This window comes from Notamacropus eugenii, chromosome 1 (genome assembly GCF_028372415.1).
Source record: "Notamacropus eugenii isolate mMacEug1 chromosome 1, mMacEug1.pri_v2, whole genome shotgun sequence".
Classification (NCBI taxonomy): domain Eukaryota; kingdom Metazoa; phylum Chordata; class Mammalia; order Diprotodontia; family Macropodidae; genus Notamacropus; species Notamacropus eugenii.
This window is the reverse complement of record NC_092872.1, coordinates 135525631-135548963: the sequence shown is the minus strand read 5'-3', so window position 1 is coordinate 135548963 and position 23333 is coordinate 135525631. Positions and strand designations below refer to the sequence as shown.

At 36.5% G+C, this 23333-nt stretch overlaps 1 protein-coding gene across 2 annotated transcripts in view; it reads right to left on the bottom strand.

Annotated features, from left to right (window-relative positions):
* The window catches only part of THSD4 (thrombospondin type 1 domain containing 4), a 946642-nt gene that overhangs the window by 652605 nt on the left and 270704 nt on the right, over positions 1-23333 (bottom strand). For both annotated transcript variants that reach the window (XM_072615569.1, XM_072615563.1), the window contains exon 6: positions 12094-12196. In XM_072615569.1, coding sequence (XP_072471670.1) covers positions 12094-12196 — 103 coding nt within the window. The remainder of the gene's footprint in view (positions 1-12093; positions 12197-23333) is intronic.

Here is a 23333-nt window from a genome sequence, read left to right as displayed (position 1 = left end):
CAAATAATTAAGTTTATCCTTATATCAAGCCAAAATCTGCAACTCCTTACCCAGGACTCCTAATTCTATTTCTTGAATCAAGCAGAATCTCTCTTCCACATAACAGCCCATCAAATATTTAATTATTTTTTTTATCTTTTATTTTTAAAAACTAGAAATCTGTTTCTCTCCCTCCTACTCCCTATACCACTGAGAAAAAAAATAGAAAGGGAACAAGTGATTATTAAACACCTTTTATGTTCCATGCATTGTGCTAAGCATTTTACAAAATAATCCTTGTAAAAAGTATGCATAGTAAGCAAAAAAAAAAATCCTTCATTGGACATGCCAAAAAATATGGGTTTCATTCTCTATCCCAAGTTAATCATCTATCAGCAGGTGCATAGCATGTTTTATTATCAATTGTAGATGGTCATTAGATTGAAAGCCCACCATGCCCTACCCCCAAAATCTTGTTTTCCCCAAGTTAAATGTTCAGTTTCTTCAACAATTCTTAGTTCTTCTTTGTATGTATATGCATGTATGCAAACATATATGCACATATATAATTTATGTGAATGTATATGTATAAAATTTGTGTGTATATGGAGATTTTGTTATTATCCAGTTTTTTTTTTCAGTAGTATCTGACTCTACCTGACCTCATTTGGAATTTCTTGGCAAAGATACTGGAGTGGTTTGCCATTTCCTTCTTCAGCTCATTTTATAGCTGAAGAAATTGAAGCAAAGAGATTAAGTGACTGGTCCAGGGTCACACAGCAAATACATATCTGAGGTCAGATTTGAACTCAGGAAGATGAGTCTTCCTGACTGTAAGCCCAACATTCCATCCACTGCACCACCTAGCTGTCCTGTTTATGGACATACACTCATATATATTCATTGAGGCATCTATTAAGCACTTAACAGGTGATTATTAAGTGATATATCAGGATCTTAAAACCATTCAATATCCTGGTTAGAATTTTTTGCATGTTTTCCAGATATTATCTGACTAGGAAAAGTTCTCCCAAGTCTTGAATATTACACTTCTTTTAGTGTAGCCTAAACTTGAATTCACTCTAGTTTGCCACCTCACACTGTTGATTCAGATTAAAGGTTGTAGATCACTAAAAAACCTTAGTGTTTGGGTTTTTTATAACAAATTACTTGATGTCCACATTTCCCCTGTATCTTGTCTTTATAAAAGTTTTTTTAATCCAATAAAAGTATAAGGATAAAGAGACTCAGTACTTGTTCTCAAGGAGCTTACCCTCTAGGAGGGGAAGATAAAACATAAAAGGAAATTTAGAAACAAGAATTAAAAAGAAGTAAGAAAAGCAGGAGAGATAGAAAAGTTGTCCAGAGAATCGGGAACTGAGCCAGACTAGAGGTCAACATGGTTGGTGTAATTACTTCCTCAAGTGGACATTCAGGGAGGAAATCACCAACTGAAGGAGGTCTCAGAGGTGGGACCACTGCTTGGACTCAAAGACAACTCAAAGATAGAAAGAAGGAGAGAGATTATCCTGGTCTATCAAAAGCTTTTTTGGACGCTGACTCTGTTATATAATATGTGAGCTATCCTTGACAGCTCTATGATATCTAAAATCTAGGTAAACAATAAAAAAACATAAACTAAAATTGGGCAAATCTAGGATGCTCTTTTGATCTACCAGGAGAGAAACTTTTTTTCAAAAAAAGAAAATGAGTTGAAACTGGTAATACCTGCTCTTGATGAAGTTATGGTTGACTCTGAGGTCACCACTTTCTTGTTTAGCTCTTCATTAACTAACCCTTTAATAATAACACATTCTAGAATTGTGTCAGGAATCAGACAAACTCCTTAGCCTGTAGTTTACAGCATCCATTCTCTTCCCTTCTCGGAATGTCATTACAACATTTGCCCTTGCTCAGTCATATGGTACCTACTCTCCTATTCCCTGTGACCTTCTGTAGATTACAGACAGTGACACATCAGTCCTACTTGTCATTTCTTTTGGCACTCTGATACGTGTTTTTTTTCCTCTGGACCTGGTAAAGTGATTTCACCGAGAGTAATTGGATGCACTAGTTGTCTCCCTACATATTTGTTTATCCAGTTTATCCAACCCTAAATCCATCCCTCTTCTTCCACAATAGCCAACATGAAGAGGGTGATAAATCACAGTCCCTATTTGCTGCTAAGGAGTTAAAGTCACCAGACCAGCTGGATGCTCCAGATCAGATTCATGTACTTAGAGAAGTGGCAGATGTTACTGCTGAGCTGCTGGTCATTTTCTAACAGAGACTGGAAGGGAATTCACAGAATTAGAAAAGAAGAAGTGTCTTCATTTTCCTGAAAGGGAAGACAACAAATTTTGCAGACTTTGAGCCAGCGAGCTTGCCTTTGGCTGTAGTAAAAGGAGATATCAATAAAGCCCAATGTCTTAGATGGCCATACACATACGCAAAAATATTAATAACAAATTCTTGCGGCCGTTTCTCCTTCGCTCTTGTAGAGGGCCAGTGATAACAAGCAAGGGAAACTTGTTGGAAGGAAGGAAATGTGACTTCATCATTATCACTAAAACTTGATGGGACAAGACCAATAATTAGAGAATATGGCTTAGAAGGCTATAAACCTTATTCAAAGGGATAAGAAGAGATAAAAGAGATGAGAAGAGATGGGGAAAAAAATTTACTCATGTGGTGAAATCTAGGAATCAGGAAGAAGTAGCATGAGAGAGAACATTTGGGTCAAGAACATCAGAAGTAGAAAGAAATGCAGTATTTGTGACTCTCTAGGAATCTCTATTGTTATCCTTCTTATACTGGAGCTGCTGTCCACATTATGTAATTTGATGGCTCCTTTTATTTCCAATTTAAATTAATTTTTATTACATTTGCAAGGATCCCAAAAATATATGTGTGTGTATATGCATACACATATGTGCATACATATGTGTGTGTGTCTATGTGTATATGTATGTATGCATACATATATACACACATTTTGTTAGATACATTCCATTCCTGTCCAGAAATCCATCCATCCTAGATTTTATTTATGTTGCAGAAATGGAAATATGTATTCTCAGATACTATCTTCTTAACAGCTATTCAATTCCCAAATTTGCCACTCTCTTCTGAAGTCCTGGTTTTTGATAAGTACTGATGAAAACACTACTTCTGCCCCTAATTTCTTCAGGTTTTATTTTAAAATTTTTTTTGCCTCAAATTTTGTAATGTCTAGCTGTGTTATGTGTCCAAATTAATTTTTTTTTTAAGTGAAGAGTAGTTATTCATTGTAACAAGTATCAGAAAATTCTCTGTTAGGTCCTGGACACAAGCCCCAGGAAGACCGCAAACTTCTCTTTTATTAATAGGTCAACAAGCAGATACCATAACATATCCGAGCAAGGAGTCACCAGCCACCACCCTTCTTCTCTTCTTCTTCTGACGTTGCATTATCTCTCATCTCACAGCACCTGTGGATCCCTATCATCACCAACTAGAGAACAAGCAGGTCTGGGTCCCTCCTCTTCAGGAAGAACTTTCTATCTGTGACTTAGCTCTGAGCTTTCAGAAATCTATTTCCCTTTCTCTTCTGTGTCCTTCTCACATCTTCCAACTTCCTGCCACAAGTTGGGATTCTCCTTTCCATTTATATAGCTTCTGTTGCTTTTGTTACCACAATGAAGTCTTTGTCTTATTTACTTAAGAAATACTTCATTCTCCTCGATAACCAAGAGAGTACAGAAGTATCCCTCTAACTAGCCCATACAAAAAGATAGAAAATACATTCTCTGTCTTCACAGGACTTACAGTGTTGTACAGGTGATCCATGGGGTCATGAAGAGTTGAACAGACTGAAATACTAAACAACAAATAACAACAGGTAACAAATAAACAGATAAATAAAATAGAACATTATAAGTGTAATGAGGTTCAAAGTACTCCAAGAATGATAAAAGATAAACAGTTATTGATTATTATATCCTAACCAGTTTACAAATCCTTTGAGGGCAATCAGTCAATCAGCAAACATTTACTAAGCTCCTACAAATTACCAAGCATTGAACTAGATTTGGGGGGTACAAAGACCGAGAATATCAAATCATTCTTACTCCTAGGGAACTTGCATTTGATTAAAAGAAGGAGGACCATATCTTACACTTCTTTATGTCCCAAATGTTGTCATGACAGGAGAAGTAACGGAACTGACTGGCTTAGGTGGGAAGGGGACAAGTTCGTCTATCCACTATGATGGGAAAGTGTATCACTGGCCAGAATTAATGCACTATACTTAAGCACGTAGAAACAACACAGTGGTACTGATGGTGCACCTTAAATCATTGCTTAAAAGGCAAAAGCATCCTGTATGAACAAGATATACACACATGTATATGTATATACATACATATACTTATATACATTTATACATACATGTATACACATAAATATGCCATAATAAGGGAATATGGCTACAGTCACCCAGGGTTGATTGCTATAGTCTCTATGTCTTTGTGCTCTGCTTGACAGGGCCTGCAACATAAGAAAATGATTATTTTCTCATTATATTAATAACCAATTTTACATACCGAAAGACCCAAAGATCCTCTTTTTTGTTATTAATAACCAATTATTGGTAGGGTTTTTTCTCTTTTTATTTCCTTATGAAGTACGGGATGGGACCCCACCAAACTGGAAGGGCTTATTTCTTCTTAAAGGATAAAGAGAAGCTACTCTAGGTGAATTCTGTGTTCAATTTGAACACAGAACTGAATTGTGTTGAATTCAGTTGAATTAAACTGTGTTCAATTTAAAGGCCTGTGTGGAAATGGATCCCTTTGGCTAGATTATTTAAGGTCCAGCTTGAGAGGAGTCTTTTTGTCCAAGAGTGCTGACATGATTAAAGTCACATGTACCCAGCCCCTCACTAGAAAAGACCCACCTCTCATTATAATATTCATTCTCTCAGAGTTGATTTCCACCCATCAGGGACAACCTCTCATCCAAAGGCATTTCAACATTCAAGGGGCTTTCTACGACTTCCAAGAGAACCATTGACCTCAATTTATTATATCTGCTAGCCTAATTAATAAACTGATTATTGACTACCCAGAAAATTATGTCTCTTGGACTTTTCATTTGAGTCAATCAGTTGTGCCCTACTTGTGTCCCCTTGTTTTATTTTGTCTGTCCGTGTCTGTGGATGACCTATGGAGCTAATGAAGCATTTAGAATGTGCACAGGGAAATCTTGGGTTAAAAACTGACTTCACAAATACAATATCACAAGATCAGATATTTAGAGCTGAAAGGTACTTGAAGACCATCTAGTCCAATTCCCTAATTTTACTTCTGAATAACCAAAGCCCAAAGAGATTAAAATATTGGAGGCATGGTTAAACAGCTGTTTGTCAGAAACAAGATCTTGGGGTTAAAATGAACCACAAAATGGGATATGATGGCCAAAAAAGTTAATGAAATCATATATTGAATTTAGAGACACATTGCTTCCAAGAAGAAGTCATAACATCTGGAGCCTTCTATTCAGTTCACCACAATTTAGGAAGGACATTAATAAACTAAAGCATGTCCAGAGAAGGGAAACCAGGACAGTAGGGAACCTTAAATTCAAAATATATGAAGTTCAGTTGAAGGAACAAAGAATATTTAGCCCAAAGAAGAAAAGACTCAAGGGAAAAATGATAATTATTTTCAAGTGCTTGATGTAATACCATGAGGAAGAGGGTTCAATTGGTCCTCTTTGGCCCTAGAGGGCAGCACTAGGAGCAACGAGTGGAAATTGCAAAGAATCAAATTTAGACTTGTGGCAAGGACAAACTTTCTAATACTGTTGTCCAAAAGTGGAATGATTTCCCTGAGGAGCTATTGGGTTCCAGCACAATACCATTGCCTTCCAATCCATTTCCTACTTTAGAAGGCCACTGGAGCAAGACAAAAAGTAGTCTGGAGAGGAGGAGACAAATTATAATTGTTTATCAAGAGCTTTTTAAATCCTGACTCTCATTTAATTTGTTGGCTATGTCTGACAGCTCTATGGGAGCCAAAATCTAGGTAAACTATAAAAATATACCATAAACTAAAATTTAGGCAAATCTATGACACTCAATTTATCAGGCCAGAAACTTTTTTCCAAGAATTCAGTCTGGCAAGACTTGCTACTGATGAAACCATGGCTGCCTCTGTGATCACCATGTCCTTATTTAGGTGTTCACTGACCATTCTTTTAATAAGAACACATTCTAGACTTGTGTCAGGAATCAAAAACAGACTCCCTATAGTTAGCCTACAGTCAGTAGCATATATGTTTTTCTCCTCTCTAAAAGTCAGTACAGCATCTAACCTTCCTCAGTCCTATGGTATCTGCTCTCCTGTTCCCAGTGACCTTTCACAGATTACAGACAGTGATTCATCAATCCCATTTGCCATTTCCTTTGGCACTCTGATATTCCTCCCCTTCTCCCCTGCTCCTCATTCCTGGTAAAGTTATTTCATTGAGAATAGCTACATGCATTAATCTCCCTACTTATTTTATGCATCAAATTCATCCAACTCTAAGTTCATCCCTTTTTCTTCCACAATACCCAAGATGAACAGGGTAACAAATCAGAGAGCCCTATTTAGATCTCTCTCCATTGTAAAGATAGAGGCAAGACTTGGTTCAAATTCCATTTTTGACACAAACTGCCTATGTGACCTTGGACAAGTCATATATCTTCTCTCTGGACTTCAGTTCCCTCATCTACTAAATGAGAGTTTTGGATTAAATGACCTCTGAAGTCCTTTCCAGCCAAAGATCTATGATCCCTTATTGGAGATTTCAAGGAATGTTGGATGTGATCACTTACTAGATATATTGTAGAAGAGGCCTTAGGATCATATATTTGGAACCAGAAAGGACCTTACTCACCATGTACCCTGATCCCTTCCTTTTACAGACATGGTAACAAAGGCCCTAGAAGTTAAGGGGATTTGCCCACTGTTTTCTCTTCATCATCTTCCTCTTCCATTCCTCTCCTCCTCCTTCTTCTCTTTCTTCTTTGTTGAAGTACATGACTGCTGAGGTCTTTTTCCAATTATAAAATTGTCATGATTCTGTGAAACGGCTGAAGTCCATCTGTGCCAAAGGCTCAATAGTCAGCTTTCTGGAACCTTTCCGTGAGGGTGTGCTCAAGAAAGGGATCAGGGATCCTATCACTTGGCATATAGAACACACTTCCTAAATGTCTGATAATGAGGCTGGTAGTATACAGACACAGGCACTACTCTCTACAATATCAACCCCTAACCTTAAAGAAGTGCTAACAGGAAAGCAAAACAGAAGTCTTCCTTTTTAACAGTCTATTTTAGCTCCACTGGAGCTGGCTTTTGCAAATGGTAAGACTAATGCTGTGAGAAAAAATTCCCAGAGACCTTATCAAAAGACAGGGTCACCATATCCAGGAAACAAGATTAAGTGCCTAAGAAGAACCATCTGGCCAAATGAATGGATTGGTGGGAGAATGTGTTTACTATTCTATATGGCACTGTGTTAAATGAGTGCAGCTGTTTGACCAACTAGACACATGGGAGCTGAAAAGGCATCCAAACAAACCCAAGAACCCAGCATAAGAATCAGGCCATCAAATGCAAATGCCTACTCCAGGACCATTAGCCACTCCGCCTGGTGGTCATCCTGGGAATTAGTGAAGAGGAAAGTGATCTCCATGGTGAACAAAGGTCAAAGGACTTTTGATTACAATGAAGACAGACTGTCTCAGTTACTAACATTTTTGATCCATGAATTTTAAATGAAAAATGTCAATAAGTTTTGCATGAAAAATTATAATTAAAATAGCACTTGGATGGATAATCTGTTTACTTGCACAGGCTTTTACTCCACTGAAAGTCAGGTTTATGGATGATAACTAACCTACCACAAAAGCCTCATGGCTGATTCATGCAGAAACCAAGAGACCTCAATCAAATGTTTATTAACCACCTGTCACTGTAGAACATTGGGTAAAATGCCTCTGTGCTGCTGGCCAATTTCCTGTACATATCTGAGCCTCAGGTTTCTCGTATGTTAAATGGGTATAAGAGCACCTATGTTATTGTAAAGTGCTTTGAAAACATCCAAGGGCTATATAAATATGATCTATAGGTATCATAGAGCTACAGCTAGAAGGTCCACAGAGTACATTCAGCCTCATTTGACAGATAAGAAAACTCAGGTGCAAGGTGTGACTTGATCCAGATCACATAGCTAGTAGGAATTAGAAGGAGGACTTGAACTCAGGTCATCTGACTCCACTGCCAATACATTGTACCAGGTTGCTCCATTATCACTTCTTTGCCTCTGGACAAGTATTAGAATACCAAAAGAATTAGGAACATATATAGAATATAAGCTCCTTGAGAACAGGGACTATTTACATTTTTGTCTTTATATCCTAAGTACCACAGCCCTGAACAGAATCCATTTTAGAGCTCAGTCTTAGCATCAGTAGTCTAACCATCCCACTTTCAAACAAGGTCACTGACACTCAGTGAAATTCTGTGACAGGCTAGAACAATTCTCTTAAGGGGTCATTTAGCACTCATTCCACTAAACTATACTTCCAATCAGTTGCAAAATGCTTTCTAGATGAGCTGAGGGCAATTTAAAGGAGACCAAGTAGGAGTATTCCTCGCCCACCATAGCCAAACTCCAGGCAGTTTCAGATAAAAAAAGCTGGTAGACAGCCAAACAAATCATAAAATGTAACTGTTTGACAGCACAATTGCAACTCATGAGGAAACGATGATATGAGCAGATTCCTTGATGGTGGGCACTGTTGATGGATTTTACTTTTCCTTCTCTGATACTCCTTCCCAATAAAACAGCTGTTAACCCATATACAGAAACATAGGCAAATATGATCATTCTTAAATACGAATACATTTTAACCAGCTTGTCTATGAAATGCCTGGATCCCTTGTCATGCAGTGCTAGTATAGCTCCTGCCCCCCACATTCCCACCTGTGACTGTACATATACTCATAGGCTTCCCCAAAAAGCTATCCCAGATTAGAGGTTAAATAGAGGTCAGTATTCACTCAAAATCATTGTTTGTAAACTCACATTAATATATTTACTTTTTAACCAGCCAGAGAAAACATGTGTGTGAAACAAAAGACATTTAATCAAATAACATAGAACATTAAGTAACAGCAAAAAGATTGCCTCCATGCACACACGAGGTAACAATTCGACGATGGGAAAGAATACAGGCTGAGAGAACAGATGTGATGAACTATGTGGCCAGGGGATATACTTGGCAATGACAACTCACACTTCTAACTGTCTAGAGCAATGACCTCTGGTGATACAATCATGCTTTCTTCTGCCAGGTACCATATCTACACTGTCATGTCATTTTTGCTTGGCATTACCATCTACCTCACGTTGGCTCTTCAGGATCAGCTGTTGTTCTCTGCCCCCACCCACCTAAGGTGCAATGGCTAACTTGTTAGGGAGTTAGCATTGGCTAACTACACCTAAACAGGCAGCTAATGTTTCAACCAATAGAACATTCCCAAGACTAAGATTATATCTATTCTTTTGATTCTCTTTGTCTAGTGCTGATCTGAAGTCTGTGACCATGATCTCACATGATCTGGAAAATTCCTTTTAACTCCGACTAAACCCCTGATGATGAGCCTGTATCCTTAATCATCTCCTTCAAAACCTGTTTCAAAGATAAATCTGTTTGTGTGTGTACATAGAGTCCTTCAAAAAGCATTTATTCAATGATTTTGTTCCAGGAACGCACCCACACTTTCCTATTCCCTAAATAATAAAATGAATAAATAGTTGGATGGATAAATAAGTAAATAAAGAAAATAAGTAGTTGGCAGATGATATTCATTTGCCTTTATTATGCATATGCATCACCAACAAAAAGCATTAAGCCGTGTGTGTGTGTGTGTGTGTGTGTGTGTGTGACCTTCTATGCTAGTTAGTAGCTCAGAGGACCTCCCTATATTAAAAATCCTTACCAGTGCTGCATGCTGCCCATCCCTTCTGTTGCATGCCTTCTCATGCCTGCCTAAGATTTGTTCTACTTTTTAGATAATTTCTTCCATTTACTGACTTTCTTGCTCTTACCTCATCACCTGCCATGATGCCTATTGTCTTTTGCATCCACAGTGACAGCCTATCTGAGCCCCTGATCCTTTCAGTCATGTCCAATCTTTGTGACCCCATCGGGAGTTTTTCTGGCAAAGATACTGGAGTGGTTTGCTATTTCTTTCTCCAGTGTGTCCCCATTTTACTGATGAGGAGCTGAGGAAAATAGGGGTTAAATGATTTGCCCAGGGTGACACTCTGAGATGAGATTTGAACTCAGATCTTCCTGACTCCAGGCCCTGACACTCTATCCACTGTGCCACCTAGCTGATCCTCAATCCTTTCCTTACCTCTGATAATATTCACTTCACATCAGTCACAAATAGTATGGCCACAACCCTGGATAATGTCTATGTTCAGATATTGATGTTGGTGCTGCCCCTCTCAATCATAAACTTTTTAGTCATTTCTCCTATTCTCCTAAATCAACTTAACCTTAATTTACTCACCATAAGACATCTATTTTATTTTCATTCAGTTTCTCACACTGCTGCCAGTTCAATGAGTCATTCCTAATAACATCATACCTAGCATTCACATAGTGCTTTAAGATTTGCAGGTTTGTAAATATTATCTCTTTCAACCTGACAACAACCCTACATGTAAGTAGTGTTATTTTTATTTTATTTTTGTTTCATTTAGTGGGAAACTAGGCAGACAAAGGCTAAGTAATTTGCCCAGGATTACATAGCTAATACTTGAGGACAGATGTGAACTCAGATGTTTCTGACTTCAGGGCCAGAACTCTATTACATTATCTATCTGTTTTATTTCCAAGCTATTCTAAATTTGCTCTACCTCCTGAACATTTTAATTTGCTACTTGTGTGGCTTTGAGCAAGCCTCTTCATTCCTTTTGAGGTTGAGTTTCCTCATCCATATGAGAGGGGATTGGACAAGATGATCTCTAAGTCCCCTTCCAGAACCAAATCTGTGACCCTATGACTCGAAGGGTAGTTATTTCACAGCTACCTTTAATATCAGGTCTTCTATAAGGCTCCGTCACTCCTTTAATTAGCTTTTTAAAAATTTCCTTGATGTAGCTTTTCTTGACCTATCATAGTAAGTTCCCATCTTCCACTCTACCACCATTGCTTTCCACAGATGATCTTATATAGAGCTTGATAAGAAGAGCTAGTAACATATATCAACCCTACATCAATAAATCTATCTCTATTTTTATTCTTAAATCCTCCAATTAATTTCCTTTAATCTTCTCTCCCACTATCAGAACATGGGCATAACTATTTTCTAATATATTAAATGACATACCTAATGATTAAGAATACACATTCAAAAGATTGACCCTGTCTCCCTTTTAGCAACAGCATAGTACATACTTAAGGAATAGCCCCTTGAATAAAATAAGAATCAAAGGAAGAAACAAAGGAGAAAAATTAAAAAGTTAAATGTTTTAATTCCACAAATTCATTTCCCCTTCCAAAAAAAGTAATTTTTCTTGACAGAAAACAAAACAAGTTCAACAAGTTCATTTGTTTCTTAGTTCTAAAAGGGCATATTGGAACTGTAAGTATCAACAAATAAAAGAAATTCCCAAGTACCCCGGTCATTGTCAACAAGCTGAAGCAACATATAACACTAAATCATTTTTTAAAATGAAAATGGAAGGCCTTAAGTGTTTCTTTTCTAGTCTGTTCTCAAGAATTACATACAAGGACAAATCCTCTAACTCCAAGTCTTCAACGGCAAAAATAGGTATAAATAATATGCTAGACCAGGGGTGAGGACCTGTGACCTTGAGGACACATGTGGCCCCATAGGTCCTTAAGAGCAGACCTTAGAATGAATCTAAACTTGACAGAACAAATCTTGTTCCCCCCCTTGTGCTAGACACCTATGACACATGTAAAGTAATTAATTCAAATTCAATAATCAAAAGAATCAGGAGAAATTTTGCAAATAATTACCATAAGTTATCTAGGTTTTCTCTTACCTTCTGCAAATGGTTCCCATTCATAAAATCGACCCATGAAAGGCTTGTTGTTATAGGATGCGCACTGTACCTCCCGGATGTTTCTACTGTTCTCTGGACATTGCTATCAGAACAAATATTAAAATACATAATTAGTGTCCAGATCCATTATTCATTCACAGTCTGACCCCAATCTCCCATCCCACAATTACATCCTCTGATTAGACCACTTCCATCCTTGTTCCTCTAGAATTGTGAAATACACTTTCCCACAAACATCTGGTGCATTCTCATTGCCTTGGTAGTATTCAAGTCATTTTCCCTACCTGAATTGCACTCCTTACACTTTTTGCCTGTCTTTTCTTTGTTTAGTTTTTCCTTCAAAGTCTAGGTCTTGTCTTACCTCCTCCAGGAAGCCTCCCCTGGGCACCAGAACCTAAACTGACTTCTCACTTCTTCAAATGAAGCAAATTCCGATAGCATCTTTTATTTATAACACTAAATTAATACTTTTTACATTAGGATCTCCTTACAAAAGTAGCCTGTGCCCATAATTATGCTAGACACTCCTGGAGGGCAGGAGACATTTTATATTCATGATCATTGTCATCATCATCATCATCACCACTGGCATTTGCATAACATCTTAAGGCTTGCAAAACACTTTATATATTTATTTTGATTCTTTATATCCTAATTCTTTACAGAGCATGATGAAAATATTCAAGTAGATGGATTCTTACTCATTCACTCAAGAAATACTAAAGAACCTGAGATCTTGGCAACTGATCCCATCACTTCCTGGCAAATAGATGGAGAAGAAAGGGAAGCAGTGTCAGATTTATATTATTGGGTTCAAATTTATGTCTGTAGCCATAAAATTAAAAGAAAATTGAAATTAACCCATGAAATGGAAGTGGATAGCAGAGTGGATCAAAAAACAGAATCCTACAACATGTTTACAAGAAACACACTTGAAGTAGACAGACACACGCAGAGGTAAGGGACTGGAGCAGAATCCATTATGTATCAGCTGAAATTTTTAAAAAAGCAACAGTAGCAATCCTGATCTCAAAATAAAAGCAAAAATAGATCTAATTAAAAGAGATAAGGAAGGAAACAACACCTTAAGTTACCATAGACAATGAAGCAATAATCAATACTAACATTTATGCACCAAGTGGCATGGCATTGAAATTCATAAAGGAGAAGATAAATGAGTTATAGGAAGAAATACACAACAAAACTATACTTGCAGGAGACCTCAACTGTTCCCTCTCAAAATGTGATAAATCTAACAAAACAGAAAGAAGAAAGAAACTAAGGAGGTAAATATAATATTAGAAAAGTTAAAGATGATAGACCTTTGGCGTGATTTAGACAGAAAGGGTGACACCATAAGCAAACTAGAAGAGTAAGGAAAAAGTCGGACAGTCAGTCTACCTGTCAGATCTACGTGGAGGGGAAGCATTTCATGACAAAACAAGAGATACATACATATTTATATATATTATATATATACATATATTTATATTACAAAATATAAAATAGATAATCATAATTATATTAAATTAAAAATCAATGCAACCTAGATTAAAAGCAGAAAGCTGGGCAAAATTTTATAGCAAGTGTCTCTGATAAAGGCCTCATTTCTTGAATATATAAGAGAACTGAGTCAAATTTATAAGAATACATGTCATTCCCCAAATGATAAATCTTTCAAGAAATCATCAAGGAAAACTGCCCAGAAGTGCTAGATCTAGATGGCCAAATAGTTATTGAAAGAATCCACCATTCACCTCCCCAAAGGAATCCCAAACTAAAAACACCAAGAAATATTGTTGCAGATTCCAGAACTATCAAGTGAAGGAGAAAATACTACAGGCAGCCAGAAAGAAACCAGTCAAATATCGAGAAGCTACAATCGGGATCACACAGTACCTTGCAGCTTCTATATTAAAAGAAAGAAGGAATTGGAATATGATATTCCGTAAGGCAAAGGAGGTGGGACTACAACCAAGGATCAATTACCCAGTGAAGTTCAGCCTAACACTTCAGGCAAGGAGATGGACATTCAAAGAAATAGGGGATTTTCAGACCTTCCTGACGAAAAGGCTAGAACTCAAAAGAAAATTCCATCTTCAAACACAGGTCTCAAGAGAGGCATAAAAAGGTAAAAAAGGGAAAAGAAAAACTTGCTACTCAATTTGGGCAAACTGTTTACTTCCCTATAAGGGAAGATGAGACTTATTAATCTTGAGAATTGTGTATCTATTATGAAGTATAAAAGGGATATACATAGATAGAGGGAATGGGAATAAATTAAATGATGTGATAATAAAAATGTGATTCAAGGATGCAAAGACACTGTAACAGGAGATGTGAAAAAGAGGAAGCAGAAAATGATAAATTACATCACAGGAGGAAGCACAAAATTATATTATAGTAGAGGGAAAATGGGGAAGGAGGTGAGCATTGTTTGAGGGGTACTCTCATCTGATTTGGTTCAAAGAGGGAATGATAAACTTAAGTATATAAATCTAACTAGCTGTATGGGTCACAGGAGGGGAAGGGGGAAGAAAGGAGAGGGGAAGCTAAAAGGGGGGAAGAAGTAGTAAAGGTAAAGGGAAGTAAAAGGGAGGGGGGCTAAAAGAAGAAAAGGAAGACTCTAGGAGGTGGTGGTCAAAAGTGAAAACTCTATTGAGGAGGGGAAGGGAGATGGGAGAACTAAAAGCACAAACAGTGGAAAGAGGATGGAGGGAAAGACACAGATTGTAACCATAACTGTGAATGTGAATGGAATGAACTCTCCCATAAAATGGAGATGGATAGCAGAATGGATTAAAAGCCATAATCCAACAATATGTTGTTTACAAGAAATGTTTGAAACAGGGGGATACACACATAGTAAAGGCAAAAGGTTGGAGCAGAATATATTGTGCTTCAGCTAATGTAAGAAAAGCAGGGGTAGCAATCTGAATCTCAGACAAAGCAAAAGCAGAAATAGATCGAATCAAAAGAGATAAGGAAGGAAACTATATCCTGCTAAAAGGCACAATAGACAACAAAGCAATTTCATTACTAAACATATATGCTCCAAGTGGTATAGCATCCAAATTCTTAGAGGGGAAGTTAAGGGAGTTGCAGGAAGAAATAGACAGCAAAACTATACTAATGGGAGATGTCAGCCCCCCCCCCCTCTCTGAACTTGATAAATCTAACCTTAAAATAAACAAGAAAGAAGTTAAGGAGGTGAGTAGAACTCTAGACAAGGTAGATATGATAGATATCTGGAGAAAACTGAATGGGGATAGAAAGGAATACACCTTTTTTTCATCAGTACATGGCACATATACAAAAACTGACCATGTTCTAGGGCATAAAAACCTCACAATCCAGTGCAGAAAGGCAGAGATAGTCAATGCATTCTTCTCAGATCATAATGCAATAAAAATTATATGCAATAAAAGGCCATGGAAAGATAAACCAAAAATTAATTGGAAACTAAATAATCTAATCCTAAAGAAGGAGTGGGTAAAACAAAAAATCATAGAAATAATCAACAACTTCATTGAAGAGAAGGACAATAATGAGACAACCTACCAAATCTTATGGGATACTACAACTAGGGGAAGTTTTATATCTTTGAATGCCTACAGGAATAAAGCAGAGAAAGAGGAGATCAATGACTTGGGCATAGAGCTGAAAAAGCTAGAAAAAGAACAAACTGAACATTCCCAAGTAAATACCAAATTAGAAATACTGAAAACCAAAGGAGAGATCAATAAAATTGAAATTAAGAAAACTATTGAATTGATAAATAAAACTAATAGTTGGTTTTATGAAAAAACTAATAAAATTGACAAACCTTTGGTCAATTTGATTAAAAAAAGAAAGAAGAAAACCAAATTACCAATATCAAAAATGAAAGGGGTGAACTCACCTCTAATGAAGAGGAAATTAAAACAAAAAAAATTACTTTGCCCAACTTTATGCCCATAAATTCTACAATCTAAGTGAGATGAATGAGTATTTTAAAAAATGTAAATTGCCCAGATTAATAGAAGAGGAGGTTGAATACTTAAACAATCCCATCTCAGAAAAAGAAATTGAACCAACCATCAATGATCTCCCTAGGAAAAAATCTCCAGGGCCAGATGGATTTCCAAGTGAATTCTATCAGAGATTTAAAGAACAGTTAATTCCAATATTATATAGACTATTTGGGAAAATTGGGGAAGAAGGAGTACTCCCAAGGTCTTTCTATGATACAAACATGGTTTTGATATCTAAACCAGGAAGAGATAAAACAGAGAAAGAACACTATAGACCAATTTCTCTAATGACTATAGATGTAAAAATTTTAAATAATATTTTAGCAAAAAGACTATAGCAACTTATCATGAGAATAATACATTACGATCAGCTAGGATTCATATCAGGAATGCAGGGCTGGTTCAATATTAGGAAAACTATTAGCATTATCGACCATATCAACAACAAAACTAACAGAAACCACATGATTATCTCAATAGATGCAGAAAAAGCTTTTGACAAAATACAACACCCATTCCTATTAAAAACATTGGAGAGTGTAGGAATAAAGGGAACTTTCCATAAAATAATAAGCAGTATCTACCTAAAACCTTCAGCAAGCATTATGTGCAATGGAGATAAGCTAGATGCATTTCCAGTAAGATCATGGGTGAAATAAGGATGTCCATTGTCACCACTACTATTCAATATGGTACTAGAAATGTTAGCTATAGCAATTAGACAAGATAAAGAAATTGAAGGAATTAGAATAGACAAAGAAGAAACTAAGTTATCACTCTTTGCAGATGATATGATGATATACTTAGAGAATCCCAGAGATTCAAGTAAAAAACTACTTGAAATAATAAACAACTTTGGCAAAGTTGCAGGTTACAAAGTAAACCCACACAAATCTTCTGCATTTCTATATATTACCAACAAAGTCCAACAGCAAGAGATAGAAAGAGAAATCCCACTTAAAGCTAGGGTAGACACTATAAAATATTTGGGAGTTACCAGGGACCATATGAACACAATTACAAAGCATTTTTCACACAAATAAAGTCAGATCTAAGTAAGTGGAAAAACATCACTTGCTCGTGAGTAGGCTGAGCCAATATAATAAAAATGACAATTCTACCTAAATTAATTTACTTATTTAGTGCTATAACAATTAAACTATCAGATAATTATTTTCTAGAGCTCAAAAAAATGGTATCAAAATTCATCTGGAAAAACTAAAGGTCCAGAATAACAAGGGGACTAATGAAAAGAAATACTAGGAAACGTGGCATAGCTCTAAAAGATCTCAAATTGTATTATAAAACAGCAATTATTAAAACCACTTGATACTGGCTAAAAAACGGAAGGGTAGACAAGTACTCAAGACACAGTAGGCAATGAATATAGTAATCTACTGTTTGATAAACCCAAGGACCCCAGCTTCTGGGATAAGAACTCACTGTTCAACAAAAATTGCTGGGAAAACTGGGAAAAAAGTGTGGCAGAAACCAGGCATAGGCTAATGTCTGACACTGTACACAAGAATAAAGTCCAAATGGGTACACAATCTAGGTACAAAGCTTGATACTATGGACAAACTGGTGGAGCAAGGAATAGTATATTTATCAGATTTATGGAGAAGGGAAGAATTTTTTACTAAAGAAGAGATAGAAAGCATTATGAAGTGCAAGATGGCTAATTCTGATTACATTAAACTGAAAAGCATTTGTACAACCAAACACAATGCAACCAAGATTTGGAGGGATACACAAAACTGGGAAAGAATTTTTGCAGCTAGTGTCTGTAATAAAGGCCTCATTTCTAGAATATATAGAGAACTGAGTCAAATGTACAAAAATACAAGTCAGTTCCCAATTGATAAATGGTCAAAGGATATGAACAGGCTATTTTCAGAGAAATTAAAGATATCTATAGTCATAGGAAAAAATGCTCTAAATCACTATTGATTAGAGAGATGCAAATCAAGACAACTCTGAGGTACCACATTACACCTATCAGATTGGCAATCATGACAGAACAAGAAGAGGAAGAGGATGTGGGAGAGTTGGAAAACTAATTCATTGTTGGTGGAGCTGTGAGCTGATCCAACCATTTTGGAAAGCGGTTTGGAACTATGCCCAAAGTGCTACAAAAATGTGCATACCCTTTGACCCAGTAATATTGCTTCTAGGACTGTATTCCCAAGAGATCATAAAAATAGGAAAGGGTCCTACATGCACGCAAATATTTATAGCAACATTCTTTGTGGTGGCCAAAAACTGGAAATCAAGGGGATGCCCATTAATTAGGGAGTGACTGAATATATTATGGTATATGAATGTAATGGAGTACTACTGTGCTATAAAAAATGATGAACAGGAAGACTTCAGAGAGGCTTGGAAAGACTTATATGATCTGATGCTGAGCAAAAGGAGCACAACCAGGAAAACTGTGTGCACAGCAATGACCACAGTGTATGAGAGTTTTTTCTGGTAGATTTGGAACTTCATAGCAATGCAGGACTTAAAAAAAAGTTTCCAATAATCTTTTAAGGCAAAATGCCTTCCACATCCAGAGAAAGAACGATGGAATTCAATCACAGAATGTAACAGATCATTTCTTTTAGTGTGTATATTACATTTTAGTTTGTTATACGATTTCTCCCATTTATTTTAATTCTATTACACAGCATGACTACAGTGAAAATGTATTTAATAGGAATGTATGTGTAGAACCTATATAAAATTGTGTGCCATCTCAGGGAGGGAGTAGGAAGGGAGGGGAGGAAAATCTAATTTATACAGTAGTGATTGTAGAGCACTGAAAACAAATAAAATTAATAAAAATTAAAAAAGAAAGCTAAAAAAAATCAAAGAATTTTTTTCCACTTACTTTATTCTTTTTCATGCTTTTTTCCCCCTCTTGATCAGTTTCTTCTTTCACAACTGTGACTAATATGGGAATATTTTTTATGTGATAGCACATGTATAAACTAAATCACCTGTCTACTACTTTCAGAAGAGGGAAGGAGAAGGGAGAAAAATTTTGCAACTCAAAATACTGTAAAAATGAATGTTAATCAATAGGGGAATAGCTGAAAAAATTGTGATATATGAATATAATGGAATATTATTGTGCTGTAAGAAATGATGAGCAGATAGACTTCAGGAAAAACTGGAAAGACTTAATGAATTGATGCTGTGTGGAGTAAGCAGAACCAGGGGATCATTGTGTGCAATGGCTGATTTTGATAGACTTAGCCCTTCTCATTAATGCAAGGACCTAAAACATTTCCAAAAGAATCCTGATGCAAAATGCCATCCATATCCAGTGAAAGAACTATGGAGCTGGAATGCAGAATCAACCAGACTATTTTATTTTTTGTTATGTTTTGTTGTATTTTATTTTGTTCTTCTCACAGTTTCTCCCATTTGTTATAATTCTTCTATGCGACATGGGTAGTGTGTAAATAGAATGGGAAATGTGTGTGTAGGAATGTATGTGTAGAGACCATAAAAGATTGCATGCCATCTTGGGAAGGGAGGGGGAGAAAATTTAAAACTTATGGAAGTAAATGTTGAAAACTGAAAACAAATTACTAAATTTGAAAAAACTTAAAGCCAAAAATTTTCTTGACATGTAATTGGCAGGGGGGAATAAAATGCTATTTAAAAAAATAAAATTGAAATTAAAATTTCCTTGGAAGGAAAGCTATGGCAAATCAGGACAGCATACTAAAAAACAGAAACATCACCTTGCTGACCATCTGTATAGTCAAAGCTATGGTTTTTCCAGTAGCAATGTACAACTGGAGGAGTTAGACTATAAGGAAAGGTGAATGCTACAGAATCAATGGTTTCAAATTGTGGTCCTAGAGAAGACTTTTGAGAATCCCTTGGACAACAAGGAGATCAAATCAGTCAATACATAAAGAAATTAATTCAGGCTATTCACTAGAAAGTCAAATACTGAAGCTGAAGCTTACCTTTGCCACATAATGAGAAGATGAGACTCATGGAAAAAGACCTTGATGTTGGGAAAGATTGAAAACAAAAGGAAAAGGGAAGGCAGAGGATGAAATGGATAGTGTCATGGAAACAGTTAACACGAACTCAGATAGACTTTAAGAGACAGTGGAAGACAGAAGGGCCTGGCATGCTACGGTCACAAAGAGTCAGACACAACTGAACAACAATCACAACAAAACTATGTGTCTGGTCCTATGCTAGGAGATATAAAAGATAATAAGAGCCCCTGACCTCAAGGAGATTAGTAGTTATTGAGTACAGCTGTGATAAGTATTATGTCCCCTAATAAAAATTTCTTGTGCTCTCCATTGAAAGAATCCACAGATCACAGCACTATCTACAAAGACCAGCAGTTTGAAAAGGTAGATGAGTAGATGAAATGCAGGATTCAATTGGAGCCCAATAAAGTAAACATCGGGAGAATATAGTCAGTTTCTACTTTTTTTGGTTTTTGGTCAGAATTCAGTTCTGGAAACGAAATCATAAAGCAGATGGTTGTAAACTGGATCATATTTTCCCAAAGAAACAATGTTATAATTGAGGATGGTAATCCTAAAGACTCAGCAGCAAATAAATCAGAGATATGACCAACAATTAGGAATGCCAACCCCCAGGCATTTGAATGACTTGGATGGGGTTTTACCCCAGAAGCCAATTGCTTATTAACGTACCGTACCTTGTTATGGCCAGGTTTTTGCTTCTTTTGCTTGTTTTGGTTTTTTAGCTTTGACTTCTATAACCCTACCAACAATATGCCATAAAAGCAAAAATACAAGAACCAGAAACCTCTGTAACCATTCAAAATAATGAAATACACTCCAAGTCTGATAAAATGGTCATAAATATACAAACCACTTTGATACAGTCAGCTACACTGTGCTAAAAAGTAGACAAATATTAATCGAAGGGGTCAACTATTGGACCTGAAGTTTATCTGCTGTCTACTGAATAATAAACATTAATTGCATATGCAAATAGCAGGCATGTGGCTGATTTCCTAGAACATAGGAAGGATCTTAAGGGAATTTTAGGAAAGCATTTCCAGAAAGTATGACTTGTTCTTTCAGTATTTTTTTTCATATACATTCAAGTCACATTCAAATTCATTTCAAGATTCATTTACTTGCCATTCTGAGATGGTGAGGACTAGTAGAATAGAAGGAACACTGGATGTGGAAATAAGAGGCCTCTTTTGACATTTAGTAGATATGTGACTCTGGTAAGGCAAGTTATTTTCTTGGGTCTTTTTTTAAATTTATTTTATTTATTTTTAATGTTCTACAATCACTACCATAGAACTTAGATTGTTTTCCCACTACCTACCCACCACCACTCCCCTTATATGACTCATCAGGTCATATAAGTCTTTCCAGGCCTCTCTGAAGTCTTCTTGTTCATCATTTCTTATGGTGCAATAGTACTCTATTACATTCACATACCATAATTTATTCAGCCATTCCTCAATTGATGGGCATCCCCTTGACGTCCAGCTTTTGGCAACTACAAAGAGAACTGCTATAAATATTTTTGTATATGTGGGACCCTTTCCCATTTTTATGATCTCTTGAAGATACAGTCCTAGAAGCAATATTGCTGAGTCAAAGGGTACACACATTTTTGTAGCCCTTTGGGCATAGTTCCAAATTGCTCTCCAGAATGGTTGGATGAGCTCACACTCCACCAACAATGAATTGGTGTTCCAATTCTCCCACATCATCTCCAAGATTTATCATTTTCCTGTTCTGTCATGTTTGTCAATCTAATAGGTGTGATGTGGTACCTCAGAGTTGTTTTGATTTGCATGTCTCTAATCAAAAGTGATTTAGAGCATTTTTTCCTATGATTATAGATATCTTTAATTTCTTCCTCTGAAAATTGCCTGTTCCTATCCTTTGACGATTTATCAATTGGGGAATATTTTCTTGGGTCTTAATACAGCACCCCATCCACCCAATAAAATGAGAATAATACTACTTGAGGGGAATCATGCTTTATAAACTTTAAAGGATTATCTCAATGTGAGTAATAATTATTTTATTCCTAATTCTAAACAGTTTCCAATCTTCAAGAAGTAACCCCTTTGCAAAATCTTTTTTTTTGTTCAAATCTGTGGTTGTATTGTTATGGAGAAATATTAGTGAGGAAACTCCCCTTACCAACATGAGTTGGTTCTTTTTCTGCAGCTTATAGGTTTAAAGAGTTGCCTGGACGCTATGGGAAGAAGTGTCTCAGTACCCAACAGAAGCAGGACTTAGATCCAACTCTTCTTGATTCAACTCTTTCCTCTATAGCTCACTACCTGTCAAACCTTGTAATGAATAAAATGCCTGAACTCCTAAGGCCATGGAAAGGTGTCTATTGTACCCAGAATGTTAACAATCAGACACTATCAATTAAAGAAAAATTCTCTATGTCAATTGTGAAGACCACCTAACTGTCACATCAAAGGATAATCTAAAATCATGAAGGAGATTATTTCAGAAAAATAGATCAATGAAAAGAGAAATGAGTTATAACTGATGATGTAACAGCAGGCTCTAGTTCCCATGGACAACAAAGGGTATTATATGTAGTCTCTAACTAGGTTGTTAGCAATGTCAATTACCTTCAGATAAGCATGGCTGCATCTGATGTCACTACCCCAGAGATCAAGAGTTCATATGCTTTTCTTTTTCATAATTACTCTCAGTGCCTTGGGAGATGTATCACATCATTGCAACTAAAGTCTGGGCCAAGGATGTGCATCATAAAGTCTGCCTAGAACTGACATTCTTTCCCCATTAATTATTCTGGATTCTATCAAAAGGGTAGTTACAGCAACTCCCTGCGATTCATTCAGCTTTATTGAACATAGATCTGAAAGAAGGAACCAAACCCCAACATTTTAGCCTGTTTGTTAGACTTGAGCCTTTTGCCTTGCCAAAGTTCAAGGTTTTCAAGTTTGTAGAAGCCTGATTGGTAGCTAGGATGGATGAGGAGAAATTTCAGCAAAATCTCTACATCTCTTCCTTGACTCTCTCCAGAAAGTCTACCAAGGGCTACTTCTCTTTGGCCATTTTTGTTTTTTTAGATGTGAACAACATTTTTACTAGTGACTACTAGTTTTATAAGTCAATCAAAAATGTTTATCAAGTGTGCTTTTTGTCTCCTTTTCTGAGTTGGCCAAAACAAACTTGAACTTGTACAAATCCTGAC